Source organism: Gossypium hirsutum, chromosome A05, assembly GCF_007990345.1.
Source record: "Gossypium hirsutum isolate 1008001.06 chromosome A05, Gossypium_hirsutum_v2.1, whole genome shotgun sequence".
Lineage (NCBI taxonomy): Eukaryota > Viridiplantae > Streptophyta > Magnoliopsida > Malvales > Malvaceae > Gossypium > Gossypium hirsutum.
The window spans coordinates 70,841,864-70,863,382 of record NC_053428.1 but is presented as its reverse complement, the minus strand read 5'-3'; the positions used below and the strand labels follow the sequence as shown (position 1 = coordinate 70,863,382).

General features: G+C 32.5%; 2 protein-coding genes across 2 annotated transcripts; both read left to right on the top strand.

Annotated features, from left to right (window-relative positions):
- The first annotated feature begins 606 nt into the window (after nt 1-606).
- Nucleotides 607-1,461, top strand: LOC107890207 (VQ motif-containing protein 8, chloroplastic). Its single transcript, XM_016814699.2, has one exon. The coding sequence runs from the start codon at nt 772-774 to the stop codon at nt 1,333-1,335; it is 564 nt and encodes a 187-aa protein (XP_016670188.1). The 5' UTR covers nt 607-771; the 3' UTR covers nt 1,336-1,461.
- Nucleotides 1,462-18,893: 17,432 nt separating this feature from the next.
- LOC121228951 (uncharacterized) lies at nt 18,894-20,298 on the top strand. The gene is made up of 3 exons (XM_041111994.1): nt 18,894-19,140; nt 19,393-19,605; nt 19,649-20,298. The coding sequence occupies exons 1-3, from the start codon at nt 18,894-18,896 to the stop codon at nt 20,296-20,298; spliced, it is 1,110 nt and encodes a 369-aa protein (XP_040967928.1).
- Nucleotides 20,299-21,519: the final 1,221 nt, after the last annotated feature.

The following is a 21,519-nucleotide window of genomic DNA, read 5'->3' as shown; positions in this document are numbered from 1 at the left end:
TTAAAATTTTAAATTAGTAAAGATAAAATTATATTTTAACTCCTTAAAATTATAAAAATTCAATTTCATTTTTTAAAAATTATAAAGATATAAACTATTAAAAATTAAAATTTCATTTCGGCTTCTCCTAAAAAATTTTTTTACCTTTTCCCTTGAATACGATGAAATATATAAACGTGATACCCTTATTTTTATAAAGTAATAAAATCAATAATAAGTTAAAAAAAAAAGGAGGTGATTCTACCAATTATTTGTTAATTTTATCATTTTATTAATTAATTATGGTTGAATTGATAGTTTAAGAGATTAAATAAAAGATAAATAATCTCATGGATTGGATTTGTAACACCAATTGGGAAATACTTTAGATGATTATATTATATGAAGTCAAAAGACTCGTACTAAGTACCGGTAGCTACGCCGTCGTTGGCCGCCGACAAACATGCCCTCTAACCAAAACCAAAAATTCAAACAGGAATTAAAAATCAAATACTAGCTTTTTGGGAATTATTATAAGTTGTTTGTCCACTCTTAACCACGCATGTTGTTCCTTTAGTTTATTAAGAATTACTATTCTATACGTTAAAGATATAGTTTTCTCCCTTTATTTTCGTCAACGGTCAGAATCGCTGGCTTCACCTCCAATTCATCTCTTATACATCTATGTCTATATATATATATATATGTGTGTGTGTGTGTTTCTCTCCATTTATATCTCTACCTTAGTAAATTATAAACATCTTCTTCAGTTTAATTTCACAGGTTTCGAGTATGAGTTCTTTAAATTCCCATGACCGTGTTCCCAGGAAAGAACTGATGATGAACGGTATTCGTCCATCTCCATTGAAGATCAACAAAGGCTCTCATGTCATTCAAAAGCCATCTTCTTCATCAGCTCTTCATCACCCAAAGCAACAACAACAACAGCGACAGGGTCCGCTCATCATTTACACCCATTCCCCCAAGATTATCCACACGCAGGCTCGGGATTTCATGGCCTTGGTTCAAAAGCTTACAGGGCTTTCCAGATCCGACGGTGAAGTTGTTAAGCAAACTGCAGCTCCCCCACCATCGCGACCGTCACACAAGAACAAGATTATTACCAGACAGGAAGATAACGAAACCTCTTCTGCAATTACAGATGATGTCTGCTCGTCTTACGTTGCTACGACTGTGAGTCCTATAAGTCAGTTTCTGGTTGATATGCCTCTCTTTACACCGAGTTCCACAGATTTCTTTTGCTCAACGAGGCCGCCTGCTCAAAAGTTTGCTGATGTGGGAACTTTGAACTCACCAAATTTGCTTGAATTCATGAAAGGGCTCCCAGATTACTGAACAAAGGAAGGGTTTTTTTCTTTTTTTTCTTTTTTCTTTATCAAATGATGATAAATTGTTTCATGTTCATAGTTGTTGGTTAATTCTCTGTTAATTTGTGATTAAACATCACCTGGATTTAATTCATTCATTTAAACGTCCGAAGCTCAACTGTCCTAATTTCCTTTCAGATCCATTAATTCTTGGTCTATGTTCAAAAGGAAAAAAGTAAACCCTAAATCAGCTCATGCTTCATGCTTATGAGAGAGAACTTTAAAACAATTTATGATACGGAACGAAAATTCATTAATTAAATTTGAAGTTCCGTTGATTTAATTCATTCATGAATTTATTTTTAAGAATTGATATTTCTAAAAATAAAAAATCTTAATAGTCAACGCTGCAGAATGATAGCAAATGTTCTACACCAATAATTCATCAATTCTTGAATGTTTATTTAATAATCCTATAGGATGCTAAAATCTACTATTATGATTCTGTTTCTTACTTTGTTTATATTTGATTTTTTTTTTCAAACAAACTCAGTAATTTATCATATTTTTTGAAAATATTATATTAAATTAAAAATTTAAGAAAGTTTTTGAATTTTTTGAAATTCAAACTTTACACATTTTAATTTTTTGGTTTGATCAAATATCATTCATATCTGTTTTACTGTCTATGAAAATTAATTATTTCGATGTTCATGGTTGCCTCTCTCAATAATGTTCTATTAAATATTCAGCCTAAACTCACTTCCTATGAATGTAATATACGTCATCACTGCACCCAATATGTAACATCCCCACTTTAAAAAAAAAGAGAGAAGAATAATATTTATGGTAGAAGTCCTTGAATAAGTGATCTATAAATAAATAGTTGTTAGAATTAAGTGACTCGAATCCTTATTTAAATAAAATACAGTGGTAAAATAAAATAAAAGAAGAATCCATATAGAATTACACTTCTTTTATTTTATTTTAGAATAAGGTTTTTTAAACCTTATTAAATTCCATCTATTTGATATTGATTAGAATAAGGTGTTTCAGTCTTACTAGAATATGGCTTTACAAGCCTATAAATAGACATAGTCTATTCCTCTTGTAATAATTCAAATTCGACATAGTAAATTTTCTTCTCCTCTAACCGTGGTTTTTTCCCGAAGGGTTTTCACGTAAAAATTTGTGTGTTCTTTATTTTATGTTATTTTATTTTCACAATAGTAGTATCGTTTTTACAGAAAATCGTCAGCATGAAAACACAGAGGATTATTAGTAGGAGTACGTGGTTAAGTTTAAAATTCAGTATCGAGTTCATGGATTAAATTGAATAAGTTAGAAAAGTATAGAGACTAAAGTGCAATTATCCTATTTTTTTATGGGTAGGACTTAATGGTAATTTTACTCTTACTTTAAAAAAATCAAAAGTTTCATAATTGCTTTAAATGATATTTAATTTCATTAAATAATTATTATTTAACATTTTATTTAAAATAATAGTAATTTATTAATTATTATAATATATATATATAAAGAGAGAAAAATAAGTTCTTTCTCATCCTTCTCACGAAGGTTTGGAAAAAAAGAAAAAAAAAGAAAAGAAAACTCCTTTCATCATTTTCCTTCAATTTGAAGCTTAACGTATGGTTATTTTTCAATTTTTTTTTATAGATTTTGAATCTTTAAAGCTTGCTTTACATATATATACCAATAGTTTTTTCTTTTATCAAGTATTTTGGAAGTTGCCATTAAAGGACATTGATGGAAGCTTAGAAAACTTAAGTGAAATAGATATATTTTTAGATAGGAAATTATTATAAGATGAGTTTTAGCTTGTTAGAAGTATAAAAAAGAAACAAAAATGAATGAGAAGTTTATTTGATATATTTGGTCATGTTAAAAGGGAAGTAGAGAACATTGGTCATTTTGTGTAATATTGGTGATAAATGATAACTTGTGAAGCAGTGAGTACTCTGGTGAAGACGAAATTGAAAATGAATAATCGAGGCGAAAGATATGCGAATTTCGGACTAGAAAACTTAAGTTGTCAATATGAATAATCATGCATATTTAAGTTTGTTTTTATTAGTTTTAGTTTTAGAATGGATAAATGATATTGTTTCGTATTGAATTGCTCCTATTTTAACTAAAAACGAAGCGAACAATTTGAAGGAGAAAGGCGAAGAAAAGAAGCGATTAAAACTTAGGTTTGTACTAATATCTTATTTTCATTACATAAAACTTTAGAATATTTAATTTAATATGACTAGTTATATTTATTTTTTTTTATTTTTATGAGTTTTGGATGAGCTTGAATAATTTAGTTAATATTTATAAAATTATGCTTCGAGATGAATACTATGTTTTTCATAAAACTAAATTAGCGAATTCATGGTTATGATTTGGATTTGAGTATTATGATTTTAGATGATTGAGCAAGAAAATATTTAATATGTTTCAAATTGGAAGCCTATATTACATTAGGCGACATGTGATTTGAATATAAAACAGAATTGAAATGAGAATTATATGAAAATAGAATTGAAATTGATCATGAAATTTGGTTTTTACCTCGTTTCACTAAGCTAGACTAAATCAGATATAGTTGGCATGCCTTAGAGTCTTTATGTCAGAGAAATTAGATCTCCCCAATTCCTAGTGGGTCGAGGGAGAAAAGGTCAAGTCGGTCAGATGTTATTGTTAGCCCCAATTCCTAGAGGGTCTTGGGCAATCCCAATTCTCAGAAGGTCGTAGACTTCTTTGATAGCCATCGTTGCCGAACAACTCGGGGTGGCAGATTCATGTATCTGGTTATTAGTCTAAACTTTAGTAAGATGTCTAAATTGAATGAAAAGCTAAAACAAAACTTGAATTTATTTGAATTTCCATATTGTGCAAAATAAATTAATTACGCGATTTTGAATTTAATTAAAAAGCTTATTTTCTTTATTCGATTTGTCAATATCAAAATATTAAAGTTTATTAATATTAGAATTTTCTTTTATTGTAATATTATTAATGATATTTTTAACCATGTTTTAGTTTATTTCTATCAATTAATTTGTTTCCAATACTTATGTAATAATTTATATGATATTAGCACCACTAAGCAAAAAAATTTCTCAGCATACGGTTTGTTTATTTTTCTGTGCGCAGGTAGTTAGATTCGTTAGATCGTTCCAGTAGCATCCGAAGAATCGAAGTTCAGCTCAAACAATGTTGGTGAAGAGTTTACGTTATAGTTGATGTAAATGGCGTGTACCTAAGCTTATATATATAATATTATGTCGTAAACTAAATTTAAATATTTCCATTATGTTTTCTTAGGTAGTATTTTATAACTAATGTTTTGATAAAATAATAAAGCATAGAAATCTAGTTTATTGATATGTTTTGAACAATCATAGTGCTAGGAATTGATTTGGAAGATAATTTGAATATGGATATTTTGTGAAAATCTAAATTATTTTGCAGAGGGTTTTACGTAAAATAAGCAAAAATGCTGCCAAAATTTTTATAAAATAATTTTAACAATATGTTTCCTTTTCAAAATAAAAATGAAAAAGTGAGTTGCTTCGACAACAAAATGTGGCATTTTATATTCAGATCCAATAACTGGGTTGGGTATAAGGTGTCACATTTGAGTGGTATCATCAGAGCTATCTGAATTTGATACCGGATGTATAAAAATGTGATGTATTATGTATAGTGAAGTCTAGTGTACATGTCATTATTAAATATTGAGTTTGAGCTGAAATCGAATGCTGAAATTTTTTTGTTTGAAATTTTGTATAGTAATATGTCTGAGGAATTGAGAGATAGTATGGAATAAGAAGTAGAAGTAGAAGACGAAAATAAACCTAATGCACCTGGTGAAGAGGGAACTAGTGTTCATCAGTCCCTGAGAACTTCCGGAAAAAGACAGTCAGCTCAATGTGATGATCCATTATTGCATATTATTGTTGATTTGTTACAGAGAGTTGCTGTGTAACACCTCCTAACCCTAAACTGTCGCCGGAATAAGGTTACGAGGTATTACCGGACATATCAGACAACTTACGAATAATTCACAATTAATATAACATTCATAGTAATACACATAATTAAGTCTCTATATTGGATTCTCGAAGCCCAAAACACATATTAAAAGTAGAACGGGACTTGTTCGAGTATCCCAGAAAATTTTTCGTAAATTGTTTTTGTTGTTGTTGATGTTGTTGTTGTTAATAAAAATTTCGACAGTATTTCTGCTTATTTTTACTTAAAACCACCTAATACATGCCACTTAAACAAAAAGAAGAAATACGTCACCAAAATTTTCTTGTCGGAGTCGGGTTTGTTTTGGATGCTAGACCGGACTGAAACTCTAATGACCTACGCACGGAAACAAACCGTACGCTGAGTATTTCATACTCAGTGGTATTACTATAAATCAAAACTATTTAACATTAATAAATTACAAACATCAACCATAAACTTTATAATCATTTAAACTAATTATATATAATTATATTACCTCATAACTCTTAAATTCATAATTTTTTTTTCACATACTAACTCAATTCATAATTTAACTCATACATTCTTTCTCATACTTTTCAATAGTGCCAAAACAATTAATCTCATTTTTAAAATTTCATTTCAATTATTTACCCTATTAACAAGGCTCAGACTCTGACAGATACGCGGATTCCATCCAAACACACCAGAATACCCAACCCAAACACACCTGGAATATTATAAATCCTCCATAACACACCAGTATAATATATCCGCCCAAACACACCAATAAGGCATTAAATGCCTCTTCAGATAAACCGAAGTATATAATAACAGAAACATCTTCTCGGCCGAACTACAAATCTCCTTATCACAACACAAATCCAATGGCATGCCATTTGTATCAAATCTAGTCCGACAAGTTAATAGGGTATTATTTTCCAATTTCAATTTCATTTCCACAAAAATTTTCAATACTCAATCAATTCAAACATCTATTATCTTAATTCATATACAAATTAATTTTCACACATACTCACATTTAATTTCAAATATAATACTTACCTTACCTTAATTATTCCATAACTATATATTCAATATACAAATTAATAAATAGTTTGAGTTATAATAATACAAACCCGGAATACGAGTTTACTCCTCAACGATCTTTTCTTTTCCTTTGAATGCCGATGCATCGTTTTCCTTGTTAGCTACGAAAATAATAATAATAATAACAATTTACATTATTTATTACAGCATTAATTTAAATAATTAATTAAATTTCTACTCAATTTATGCCTAATTTTAAATTTAATCCTAATTGACTCTTTTATTTGTTTCATTTATTTCATACTTCAATTCTATTTATTTTTCTTCCATATTCATCCTAACTATCAAGTATTCATAATAAAACCCTAATTTAAAACTTCTTTCAATTTACTCCCTACAACACAAAACTTATAGCCTAATTTATAATTTAATCCTTTAATTAATTCTAACTTAAAATTCATTCAATTAAATCCCTAATTCATTATTTTGTTCAACATGAACTGTAATGGCCTAAATTCAAGGTTATCGGAACAATGGTTTCGTAACCGTAGATCCGATTTAAAGAGAAATTTATTTCCATATTTTTGCTTGAAAATTTATATGATAGGAAAATCGTATGAAAATATTGATAGGAAAATTTTATCAATTTAGTGATTAGTTTGAAAAAGAAATTATTGAAGAAATTGGGTAAAATAAGGTATCGGGACCTCTATCTTTTAAAACCGAGTCAAAAATAATTTTATAAATATTTATGAAATGTTATTAATGTGGTATTAAAATTCCGTTAGGAAATTTTAATGTTTGGGTAGTCAATTAAATGAAAAGGACTGAATTGTAATAGGTGTAAAAGTTGCTAGAGTGATTAAATAGCTTATTAGTCTAATGAGAAAGGATATAAAAGGGAATTAGACCCAAAAGTTATTTGGGCTGGACGGCAAGGGTTGAAATCAGCAGAAAAATTGATAAATTAAGGGTAAAATTGGAATATTGCAAAATTAACTAAATAGAACTAGGACTAAATAGGAAATATCTAGATTTCTCTTCATTTCTCTTCAATTCCAGCAGCTAAAAACGCCATAGGAGGGTTCTCTAAGCTGGTATTTCATAATTTTTGCACCAAGTGAGTTAATCCTTGCCTTTTTCTTGTAATCTTTGTGTTTCTAAGACTTTTACAACTAGGTCCTACTATTAAATTCATTAGTTTTTGATTTCATGGATGAAATTGAAAGTCACCATGGTTGAGTGTTGTAATTTTATGATTAAATAGAATGAAATTAAAGCTTTAATTTGTTTATTAGATGATTTTATTTGGTAATTTCAATAGAAATTGATTTTTAGGACCTAATTGTGAAAATGCTTAGAATTAAAGTCTATTGCTGAAATTCTGATTCCTAAAGGTTTTAAACTAGTTTAAGGTGATAGAATAAAATGTTAATTGAGAAAAATCAGCTCAATTGAGAGGCTAATTGAGTAGGGACGAAATTATCATTTATTAAAAGCTTAGGGGAAAAATGGTAATAAACAGCTTGCACAAAAACAGTTTGGACAGCAGCAGTAGACTAACTTTGAAAAATCACCATAAATTGTAGAAATCGAATTAGAAGATGAACAAAATATGGAATTAAATCTTATTGAGTCTAGTTTCTCATAGAAGAAATAGTGTAAGTAATGGATTTGTAAATTTTGAGATATAATGAATTTTGTGAGACAAGGTCAGAATGAATTTGGATTCCCCTGTTCTGACTTTGAAAAATCATAAAAAATTGAATAAAAATAATTATGGGCTTAAATTTATATGTATAGAATCCTGAATGAGTATATTTTTAATAGAAACAAACAAGAACATCATTTGCATCCTGTATGAAGAGATAATTAATTTTTAGTGAAGAAGGGTCAGAACTGTCAGACAGCAGAACAGGGGTTACTTTAAAGAATAAACTGTAATTATTGGCTAAACAAAAAATTATGAAAATTTTATGGTAAGAATATATATGAGTCTAGTTTTAGGTAAAATTAACGGATCTTAATTTGGAGTTCCATAGCTCGAGTTATAAATAATTTAGTGACTATGACTCAAATAGACAACTTTGAATAAACTATAAATAATAATAGTTGAATTCTAGAGAATGTTGCATATGAACATGAAATGTATTAAATTGATAATTAAATTCATTTATTTAGATCCAGAAGATTCAAATACGAAGCTAGATCGAGGAAAGGAAAAAGTTTGAGATTAGTAGATTTTTTTTTTACAAACAAGTATCAAGGTAAGTTCATGTAACTTGAATTATATTCTTAAATGCTTGAAATGCATGTTTTTGATATGAATATGATTTGAATGTTCATTGTATGAAAATTTATGAAACATTGATATATTTGATAAAATGGGAAGAAATCCCGTTTGAATGAAAGGAAAATTCGATGGATTTCTGAAAAGGAATTGACGGTAAAAAGGATCTAGCCCGGACGGGTGATCCTATCCTAATATAGCCCTCCCGAAGAATATGTGTAAAATGGATTTAGCCCGGACGGGTAATCCGAATTAGGGTCTGAATTTAGCCTGGACTGGTAATTCAGATCCAAGCTCATTAGAGTAATTGTCGTTGCAGGGGATTTAGCCTGGACTGGTAATCCCGACAATACTCTATGAGTTTATATTGCAGGGGATTTAGCCTGGACTGGTAATCCCGCTGCAAGGTTGAGGTTCGCGGGAGTGTGCTCTCTGAAATGGAAATGTGCGCACATGAATATGAATTGACAGACCCGGAATTATACACTAAAAGTGTACCTCTGAAAATCCATCGAAATTCCGATAAATTCAACGGGATAAATATGAAAAATAATAAGGGAATGAAAATCATGGTATTGATGAGTACATCAATCATGGTATATATATATATTATTGATACATGGAAATTATTGTACTAACTTGAATGTTGAGTTTGTGCATATTAGGGTAATAATGCATTGAATGGATATATGAATGTTTATTATATTGTATTGAAAATATTAGGTAAGTATAATTCTTGTTACATGAGCTTACTAAGCACAAAGTGCTTACCCCGTTTCCTTTTTCCCTGTTTTGTAGTGTTAAGAGCTCGAAGGTCGGATTTCAGTATATAAAGAAACTTTATTTTGGAAATCAATGGCATGTATAAGCTAACAAAGTAAATGTTAACGAGAAATGAATGTAAAGTTAGCCATTAGTATGGTTAATAAACCTGGTTATAGATATGTGATGACGTTATCTTATATAAATGCATGAATCTATCATGAAAATATGTTGAATTGAAAAAAAAAATTAATTCGTAAACCCCGGTAATGCCTCGTACCCTATTCCGGCAATGAATACGGGTAGGGGTATTACATTTATTGGTATCAGAGCTACGGTTTAGCCGGTTCTATGACTGATGTAGCAAATACGGGATTAGCTATACATGCCATTTAAATTATTATTGATAGTGTGATATCTCCTGACCATTTAAAATGTGTTTTTCTTATAGTAATGTCATCCGACCGAGCTCAATCTGAGGAAGCTGGGAGTCATGCTCCGGCTTTAGTACAAAGAGAAGAAACTAGCAGTAAAAGGCCCGAGACAGAGGGTCGATGGGAGGAGGCAAAAACAGCCTTCTTTCAAATGATGAATGAATGGTTTAATCAATACTTAAGAACTAACCCTGTAGTGCAGCAAGTTCAAGCTCCCCCTCCTGCTCCTTCACCGGTTCCCGAGATCCCACAAGGTACAGGTACTGAATCTGTCAGAAAAGGGAAAGCTCCAGTAGATAAAATTCGAAAATATGGGGCCGAAGAATTTCGAGCAGCAGTTAATGATGATTCTGAACGGGCTGAATTCTGGTTAGAAAATACTACTCGGGTTCTGGAAGAATTATCTTGTACACCAGAAGAATGTCTGAAATGTGCTGTCTCACTGCTAAAAGATACAGCTTACCATTGGTGGAATACTAAAGCTTCAGTTGTTCCGAAAGAAGAAATTACATGGGAATTCTTTCAGACCGAGTTCAGAAAAAAATATATCAGCCAGAGGTTCCTTGACCAAAAAAGAAAAGAATTTCTTGAGCTAAAACAGGGCAATAGATCAGTATCTGAATATGAAAGAGAATTTGTTCGATTGAGTAAATATGCTCGAGAATGGGTACAGTCAGAAGTTGAAATGTGTAAACGATTCGAAGAAGGGTTGAATGAAGACATTAAGTTACTGATCGAAATTCTTGAAATTCGAGAGTTTGCTACATTGGCAGAGAGAGCTTATAAAGCAGAAGAATTGAGCAAAGAAAAGAAACAGGCTGAGAGGGAAGCTCGAATTTTAGTAAAAGACTGATGGGAAAATCCCAGTTTTCTGCTTCAAAGAAATTGAAGAAATATCAGGATCGTTCTACTTCAGCCATTGGGTATTCGGGCTAAGAACGAGGTTCTCAACGCACTAATCCAAGGCCTTCTACTCCATCAGTGACCAGTGTTGGCAGTGTTGGCACTCCTAAACCGAGATGCCAGTACTATAATAAAGCTCATTTTGGTGAATGCCGATTTAAGAGTGGGGCTTGTTACCGATGTGGTTCTTTTGACCATTTCCTCAGAGATTGTCCAGAAAGGGTTGAAAAAGAAGTTGAACATATATCGAAGCCGAGTAATCTAGTTTCTAGGGGCAGACCACCTCGACCATCCGGTAATGTCAGTGGTAGTCGAGGAGCTACAAAAGATACTATAAGTAGGCCTGAGGTACGACCACCTGCTAGGACATATGCCATTCGTGCCAGAGAAGATGCTTCAGCACCCGATGTTATTACTGGTACATTTTCTTTACTTGATACTGATATTACTGCATTGATTGATCCTGGTTCTACGCATTCATATATATGTGTTAAACTTGCAATTGTTAAAAATTTATCTATTGAACCTACTGAATTTGTGGTTAAAGTCTCGAACCCCCTGGGCCAGTCTGTGTTAGTGGATAAAATTTGTAAAAATTGTCCACTGATGGTAAGAGGTTATTGTTTCCCGGCTGATTTGATGTTACTGCCATTTGATGAATTTGACGTGATATTGGGTATGGATTGGTTAACCCAGCATGATGCGGTAGTAAATTGTAAATAAAAATATATTGTGTTAAAATGTCAGAATAGTGAGTTGCTCCGGGTTAAATCTGATCAGACAGAGGGGTTATCTGATATGATTTCAGTAATGGCAGCACAGAGGTATGTCAAAAAGGGGTATGATGCTTACTTGGCTTATGTACTCGACACCAAGGTATCTGAGTCAAAGATACAGGCAGTTCCAGTGGTATGTGAATTTTCTGATGTGTTTCCAGAAGAATTACCAGGATTGCCACCAGAAAGAGAAGTGGAATTTTCTATAGATTTGATTCCGGGAACTACTCCGATCTCCATAGCTCCGTACCGGATGGCTCCTATAGAATTAAAAGAGTTAAAGACACAATTGCAAGAGCTTGTTGACAGGGGTTTTGTTCGACCGAGTCATTCACCTTAGGGTGCTCCAGTTCTGTTTGTGAAAAAGAAAGATGGGTCTTTGAGATTATGTATCGACTACCGGCAGCTTAATAAAGTAACCATAAAGAATAAGTACCCGTTACCCCGGATTGATGATTTATTTGATCAGCTGAAAGGTGCTACTATGTTTTCAAAGATTGATCTTCGATCAGGTTATTATCAGTTACGGGTAAAGGAGTCAGATGTGCCAAAAACAGCCTTTAGAACCAGGTACGGGCATTATGAGTTTCTAGTTATGCCGTTTGGGCTAACTAATGCACCTGCAGTATTCATGGATTTGATGAACCGGATATTTAGATCGTACTTAGATAGATTTGTAGTAGTATTCATTGATGATATTTTGGTTTATTCTCGGGATGAAGAAGAACATGCAGAACATTTGAGAATTGTGTTGCAAATTCTACGAGAGAAGCAGTTGTATGCTAAATTCAGTAAATGTGAATTTTGGCTTCGAGAAGTGAGTTTTCTTGGACACATTGTATCTGCCGAAGGCATCAGGGTAGATCCAAGTAAAATTTCAGCTATTGTCAATTGGAGTCCACCGAAGAATGTATCTGAAGTTAGAAGTTTCTTGGGTTTAGCTGGTTATTATCGGAGATTTGTACAGGGATTCTCTATGATAGCTTGTCCAATGACTCGATTATTGCAGAAAGATGTAAAGTTCGAGTGGACCGATGAATGTCAACAAAGTTTCAACCGATTGAAAGACCTATTAACGAAAGCACCTGTATTAGTGCAGCCTGAACCGGGTAAGGAATTTGTTATTTACAGTGATGCCTCATTAAATGGTTTAGGTTGTGTTTTGATGCAAGAAGGTAAAGTAATAGCCTATACTTCAAGACAACTTAAACCACATGAAAGAAATTACCCAGTACATGATCTTGAACTAGCTGCTATTGTATTTGCGCTGAAGATATGGCGGCATTACTTGTACGGTGAGAAATGTCATATTTATACTGATCATAAAAGCTTGAAATATTTGATGACACAGAAAGATTTGAATTTGAGAAAGCGCAGGTGGCTTGAACTGATAAAGGACTATGATTTGATTATTGATTACCATCCGGGTAAGGCTAATGTTGTAGCTGATGCTTTGAGCCGGAAATCTCTGTTTGCTTTACGAGTTATGAATACCTGGTTATCATTGACTGATGATGGTTCAATCCTAGCTGAATTGAGAGCTAAACCGACATTTTTACAGCAAATATGTGAAGCTCAGAAGAATGATGAGAAGTTACAGGTTAAACGGGCACAGTGTGAGTCAGGTAATGATTCTGAATTTCAGATTGGTTCTGATGATTGTTTATTATTCAGAGGTAGGGTATGTGTACCTCAGAATTCAGAGCTCATACAGAAGATTCTATGGGAGGCCCACAGTAGTACTATGTCTGTACATCCGGGGAGTAATAAAATGTATAATGATCTGAAAAAGATGTACTGGTGATCGGGAATGAAACGTGATATCTCTGAGTTTGTATCAAGGTGTTTAATATGTCAACAAGTTAAAGCTGAACATCAAGTACCTTCGGGGTTACTTCAGCCAATTACTATACCGGAATGGAAATGGGAAAGAATCACTATGGATTTTGTATTGGAGCTACCTTTGTCTCCGAGGAAAAAAGATGCTATTTGGGTGATTGTGGACCGATTGACAAAGTCAGCTCACTTTATTCCGGTACGTATGGATTATTCTTTAGATAAACTAGCTGAACTGTACATATCTGAGATTGTCAGGTTACATGGAGTGCCTGTCTCCATTATATCAGATAGAGATCCCCGATTTACGTCTCGTTTCTGGGACAAATTGCAAGAAGCCTTGGGTACTCAGTTTATTTCAGCACTGCATTTCATCCTCAAACAGATGGTCAATCTGAGCATGTAATTCAAGTATTGGAAGATATGCTCCGATGTTGTATACTAGAGTTTGAAGGTAATTGGGAGAGGTATCTACCTTTGATTGAATTTGCTTACAATAACAGTTATCAGTCTAGTATTAAAATGGCTCCGTATGAAGCTTTGTATGGTAGAAAATGTAGAACACCGTTATATTGGACAGAGCTCAGTGAAAGGAAGATACATGGGGTTGATTTGATCCGGGAAACAGAAGAAAAAGTAAAGGTTATTCGAGATAGTCTAAAAGCAGCTTCCGATCGTCAAAAATCATATGCCGACCTTAAGCGAAAAGAGATTAAATTTCAAGTCGGTGACAAGGTATTTCTGAAAGTGTCTCCTTGGAAGAAAGTTCTTCGATTCGGTCGAAAGGGTAAATTGAGTCCAAGATTTATCGGGCCCTATGAAATCATAGAAAGAATTGGACCGGTCGCTTATCGATTGGCATTACCACCGGAACTTGATAGAATCCATAATGTTTTTCATGTATCTATGTTACGACGATATCGATCAGATCCTTCACATGTTATTTCTCCGACAAAAGTAGAGATTCAACCGGATATGACTTACAGTGAAGAACCGGTCAAGATATTGGCACGGGAGACAAAAGAGCTTAGAAATAAAAAGATAAATTTGGTGAAAGTATTGTGGCAAAAGCACGGGATTGTGGAAGCAACATGGGAACCGGAGGAGGCAATGAGGAAACAATACCCAAACCTCTTTACTGGTAAGATTTTCGAGGACGAAAATCCTTAAAAGGGGGGGAAAGTTGTAATGGCTTAAATTCAAGGTTATCGGAACAGTGGTTTCGTAACCGTAGATCCGATTTAAAGAGAAATTTATTTCAATATTTTTGCTTGAAAATTTATATGATAGGAAAATCGTATGAAAATATTGATAGGAAAATTTTATCAATTTAGTGATTAGTTTGAAAAAGAAATTATTGAAGAAATTGGATAAAATAAGGTATCAGGACCTCTATCTCGTAAAACCGAGTCAAAAATAATTTTATAAATATTTATGAAATGTTATTAATGTGGTATTAAAATTCCGTTAGGAAATTTTAATGTTTGGGTAGTCAATTAAATGAAAAGGACTGAATTGTAATAAGTGTAAAAGTTGCTAGAGTGATTAAATAGCTTATTAGTCTAATGAGAAAGGATATAAAAGGGAATTAGACCCAAAAGTTATTTGGGCTGGACGGCAAGGGTATGAAATCAGCAGAAAAATTGATAAATTAAGGGTAAAATTGGAATATTGCAAAATTAACTAAATAAAACTAGGACTAAATAGGAAATATCTAGATTTCTCTTCATTTCTCTTCAATTCCAGCAGCTAAAAACGCCATAGGAGGGTTCTCTAAGCTGGTATTTCATAATTTTTGCACCAAGTGAGTTAATCCTTGCCTTTTTCTTGTAATCTTTGTGTTTCTAAGACTTTTACAACTAGGTCCTACTATTAAATTCATTAGTTTTTGATTTCATGGATGAAATTGAAAGCCACCATGGTTGAGTGTTGTAATTTTATGATTAAATAGAATGAAATTAAAGCTTTAATTTGTTTATTAGATGATTTTATTTGGTAATTTCAATAGAAATTGATTTTTAGGACCTAATTGTGAAAATGCTTAGAATTAAAGTCTATTGCTGAAATTCTGATTCCTAAAGGTTTTAAACTAGTTTAAGGTGATAGAATAAAATGTTAATTGAGAAAAATCAGCTCAATTGAGAGGCTAATTGAGTAGGGACGAAATTATCATTTATTAAAAGCTTAGGGGAAAAATGGTAATAAACAGCTTGCACAAAAACAGTTTGGACAGCAGCAGTAGACTAACTTTGAAAAATCACCATAAATTGTAGAAATCGAATTAGAAGATGAACAAAATATGGAATTAAATCTTATTGAGTCTAGTTTCTCATAGAAGAAATAGTGTAAGTAATGGATTTGTAAATTTTGAGATATAATGAATTTTGTGAGACAAGGTCAGAATGAATTTGGATTCCCCTGTTCTGACTTTGAAAAATCATAAAAAATTGAATAAAAATAATTATGGGCTTAAATTTATATGTATAGAATCCTGAATGAGTATATTTTTAAGAGAAACAAACAATAACATCATTTGAATCCTGTATGGAGAGATAATTAATTTTTAGTGAAGAAGGGTCAGAACTGTCAGACAGCAGAACAGGGGTTACTTTAAAGAATAAACTGTAATTATTGGCTAAACAAAAAATTATGAAAATTTTATGGTAAGAATATATATGAGCCTAGTTTTAGGTAAAATTAACGGATCTTAATTTGGAGTTCCATAGCTCGAGTTATAAATAATTTAGTGACTATGACTCAAATAGACAACTTTGAATAAACTATAAATAATAATAGTTGAATTCTAGAGAATGTTGCATATGAACATGAAATGTATTAAATTGATAATTAAATTTATTTATTTAGATCCAGAAGATTCAAATACGAAGCTAGATCGAGGAAAGGAAAAAGTTCGAATTAGTAGATTTTTTTTTACAAACAAGTATCAAGGTAAGTTCATGTAACTTGAATTATATTCTTAAATGCTTGAAATGCATGTTTTTGATATGAATATGATTTGAATGTTCATTGTATGAAAATTTATGAAACATTGATATATTTGATAAAGTGGGAAGAAATCCCGTTTGAATGAAAGGAAAATTCGATGGATTTCTGAAAAGGAATTGACGGTAAAAAGGATCTAGCCCGGACGGGTGATCCTATCCTAATATAGTCCTCTCGAAGAATATGTGTAAAATGGATTTAGCCCAGATGGGTAATCAGAATTAGGGTCTGAATTTAGCATGGACTGGTAATTCAGATCCAACCTCATTAGAGTAATTGTCGTTGCAGGGGATTTAGCCTGGACTGGTAATCTCGATAATACTCTATGAGTTTATATTGCAGGGGACTTAGCCTGGACTGGTAATCCCGCTGCAAGGTTGAGGTTCGCGGGAGTGTGCTCTCTGAAATGGAAATGTGCGCACATGAATATGAATTGACGGACCCGGAATTGTACACTAAAAGTGTACCTCTGAAAATCCATCAAAATTCCGATAAATTCAACGGGATAAATATGAAAAATAATAAGGGAATGAAAATCATGGTATTGATGAGTACATCAATCTTGGTATATATATATTATTGATACATGGAAATTATTGTACTAACTTGAATGTTGAGTTTGTGCATATTAGGGTAATAATGCATTGAATGGATATATGAATGTTTATTATATTGTATTGAAAATATTAGGTAAGTATAATTCTTGTTACATGAGCTTACTAAGTACAAAGTGCTTACCCCGTTTCCTTTTTCCCTGTTTTGTAGTGTTAAGAGCTCGGAGGTCGGATTTGGTCGGAGACACATCACACTGTCAACCTCAGGATTTCGGTATATAAAGAAACTTTATTTTGGAAATCAATGGCATGTATAAGCTAACAAAGTAAATGTTAACGTGAAATGAATGTAAAGTTAGCCATTAGTATGGTTAATAAACTTGGTTATAGATATGTGATGACGTTATCTTATATAAATGCATGAATTTATCATGAAAATATGTTGAATTGAAAAAAAAATTAATTCGTAAACTCCGGTAATGCCTCGTACCCTATTCCGGCAATGAATACGGGTAGTATTACAATGTTCAAGAACCTAAGAACTTTCAAAACTTCAACTTAATTTCAACAAAACTTTGTTCTAAAGCTTTTAAAACATCAAAATTAAGAGAAAATGACTTAATTTACTTACCTTTTAAAGCTTCAAACCTTAAAACCCTAGTTTTTCCTTTTTCTTTTATTTCTTTCTTTTTCTTCCCCTATTTCGAAATGCTTCTGTACTGTTTCTTCTTTGTTTCTTTTGTCTTTCTTTTTATTCTTTTATTATTTCATTTATTTTACTTATTTTAATTTGTTTTCTATTTAATTAATTAATTAATATAAAATATCTATTTAATAGCAAATGTATATATTACAATTGTATCCCATATCCACCCTACAATTGTCTTGATCTAATCTATTTCATAATATAATATAATTAATAATTTTAATAAAAATAAACATCTAATAAATATCTTTTACTAATTAATAATAAATTTAAAATATCTTTTCACTAATTATACATAAATAATACAAATGTACTTATTTAAATTAATACACTTGTCTTTTATTTTTACCTTACACTTGTCTTTTCTTAATTTTTTTAATATTATAATAATAATAATAATAATAATGTTATTATTATTATATTTTTACTTAAATTTTAAGTAAATAACTAAATATATTACAAGTGTACCTATTTAATTATTATTTCAATACACTTGTATACTTCATCACCCTACACTTGTCATACAACTAGATTTATTTATTTATTTATCTATAATTCATATTATAACTTAAATAAAATAATAATCATACAATATAATAATTTAATAAAGTAAGAAAAATCTTACGCTTATGCCACCTCATTCTATAGTAAATGGCATATTTGTCATTTTGGCCCTTTTTATTTTATTTTAATCTACAATTAAACTTTTACTCTTTATTCAATTTAGACTTTTTTTATTATTTACACTAAATTGAGCTAATTTCACTTAATTAAAGCCTAATTAAACACATTACTAGGCTCACAATTATTCCTAATAATTATTTTCAAACTTATTTCACTAAGACGGAGACCCTATAACTCATTTTTTTTTGTGCCCGTGAATTTTGGGTCATTACATGCTGGTATTGCACCTCAGCCTGCACCTCTCGCTAGACAGAGAGGTTCTTTGATTAAAGAAATAAGAAAACACGGGGCCACTGAGTTTAGAGGTGTGAGAGGTGTTGATCCTTCTATTGTTGAACAATGGTTAGAATCAATTGAAAGGATATTCGAACAATTAGAATGCACCCTAGTTGACTATTTGGAGTGTATTGTGTCTCTACTATAAGGTGATGCCTTTCATTGGTGGAGAACAGTGGTTCATTCCCAATGTGCAGATCAGATTAATTGGGAGTTGTTTCAGACCAGTTTAACAAGAGGTATGTTCGAGAATTGTATCTAGAAGAGAAAAAAAAAGAAAGAGTTTATTGAGCTAAAACAGGGAAAGATGAACATTATCGATTATGAACGAGAATTTCTTTGCCTATCCAAGTATACTCCAGATTTGGTTCTTACTGATGAAGCTGCTTGCAAACGCTTCCGCCAAATATTGAGAGTTAAGATTAAATTCCGACTGGCTTCTCACAAGATTACAGAGATTGCTAATAAAGTAGAAAGAGCCAAGATGGTAGAGCAAGCAATGGGGTTAGATAAAGAGAAAATGGGTGATAAAGCTCAAGGAAAAAGACCGATTGGTTTTAGCTCATAACCACCTTCTAAACAAGCTAGAGATTTCAGAAGTCAAGGGAGATCCACTACACTTTAGATTGGTGTTGAGGGCAGAAGCTGATCTAGACAGTCATCTGTTCCAATAGCTAGAGCAGATTGTCCTAGTCGTACTGTTTGGATACCACAGTGCGATTATTATGGGAAGCGTCATAAATGAGAGTGCTGGCGTAAGACCGTAGCATGTATAAGATGTGGTTTTATGGAGCATTATGTTTGAGATTGTCCAAAGTCGGTTGATGTTACTTCTGTGTCATCTCAGAGATCAACTTCTACACCTCAAAGTCGTGGTAGTACCCGAGGTGGTGTTAGTGGTAGAGGCAGTCAGGGGAGAGTCATTGATTCATCTGCAAGTCATGCAAAGGCTACCATTCCTGCCAGAGTTTATACTATTAGGACCAGAGGGGAAGGTGATGCCACCGATGTTGTTTCTGGTATTTTTTTCTTTATTTTTTGTATCTATTCATGTATTGATAGATCCATGTTCTACATATTCATACATGAGAACTGGGCTGATTAATATAAAGAAACTAATAGTTGAGATATTTGAGGTTAGAATTAATTTTTCAAATCCGATAGGACATTCGGTGAAAGTAAATCAAGTATGTAGGTGGTGCCCTATTGAGATTCAGGGTAAAATATTTTTGGCCGATTTACTGTTGATGCCATTTGATGAATTTGATGTGATTTTGAGAATGGATTGGTTGTCAGAGCATGGTGTAATTATTGATTGCTGGAAGAAAAATTTTAAGATACAAGTTTCAAATGGTGAAGAGATGGAAGTGAAAGGTATGAAACCAACTGGTCTTGCCCAAATAATCTTAACAATAAAGGCAGATAAGTTGATTTACCAGGGTTGTGAAACGTTTCTTTCTTATGTCATAAATTTGACTGCGAAAAGCCCAAAATTAGAGGAAAATTGTACGGTGTGTGAATTTTCAGATGTGTTTTCGGAAGAATTACCAAGACTTCCTCCTGATCGAGAGGTGGAGTTTGCAATTAAAGTTTATCCGAGAACTACTCCAGTATGTATTGCCCCTTATCGCATGTCGCTAAAAGAGTTGAAAGAATTGAAAGTACAATTGCAAGATTTATTAGATCAAGGCTTTATACAACCCAGTGTGTAACACCCGTCACTCGTATTCAACGCCGGAATAGGGTTACGGAGCATTATCAAACTTATCACACATTTAAACATACATCTTTCATACAATTAATCAATTCATGAGCAATTCAATCACAATTAAACATTTCGTCCCTAATACGAGCCTACGAAGACCTTAACATGCATTTAGATTGGTTCGGGACTAAACCGATAACTTTGGAAACTTTTTGAACACTTAAGAAATTTTCTCAAAAACAGGCGACATACTCTTGTATGGCCCACCCGTGTGTCTCACATGGCCTACAGACACGTCCATGTCACAGGCCGTGTGGACATTAGAAATGGAAGCACATAGCCGTGTCTCAGCCTGTGTCCGACCCCATATAACTCTCTGACTTAGGTCACACAGCTAACACACACGTCTATGTGACTAGCCCGTGTGCCCTAAAAATGGCCATACATGACCGTGTGCTAGGCCGTGCCAAACCTATAGGGTATACTGACTTACGCCACATGGCCAAGTCATACGCCCGTGTGTGAGGCCGTGTGGAGCATACTGACTTAATTTTAATTTCAGCACCAGGGGACACACAACCGTGTACATGGCCGTGTATCACACACGGCTGAGACACACGCCCGTGTCTCTGCCCGTGTGGACAAATAGGCTATTTACCAAGCCATTTTGCCACCCAAACTTGTGCACACCTATATTGACCCAAATAGCATCAAAACACAACATTAAAAGGCATTTTAATCAACCAATTCAACCATACCTCATGCACATTCTATTCTCTCATTCTCCATACACATAAATCACAAATACATGTTATACCATTTATACCAATTCACATTTATAAATCAACTAATTTTACACTTCTAAACTTGCACCATTTTGCATCAAAACCACAAGCATGTATCTACTCTAAAATCAACCACTTAGCATCTTAATCTTTATAATTCCCAAGCATTATATATACATCCATAAACTCACAACACAAAACATATATGCACATATTTATACATAACCAAAACAACCAAATTAAGCCAACTCTCATGGCTATATTTACAAGTCAAAACGTATACATTTACAAACCATTTCACATGGCCAAAATCATTAACAACCTATAATCAAAATGACTCAAAATACCTATGCATGCCATATACTTAAAACATAAACTTAAAAGTACCAAATTTATAGCTTGATAGTGTGATGTAGTCTCTGACGATCCCCAAATCCGAGCTA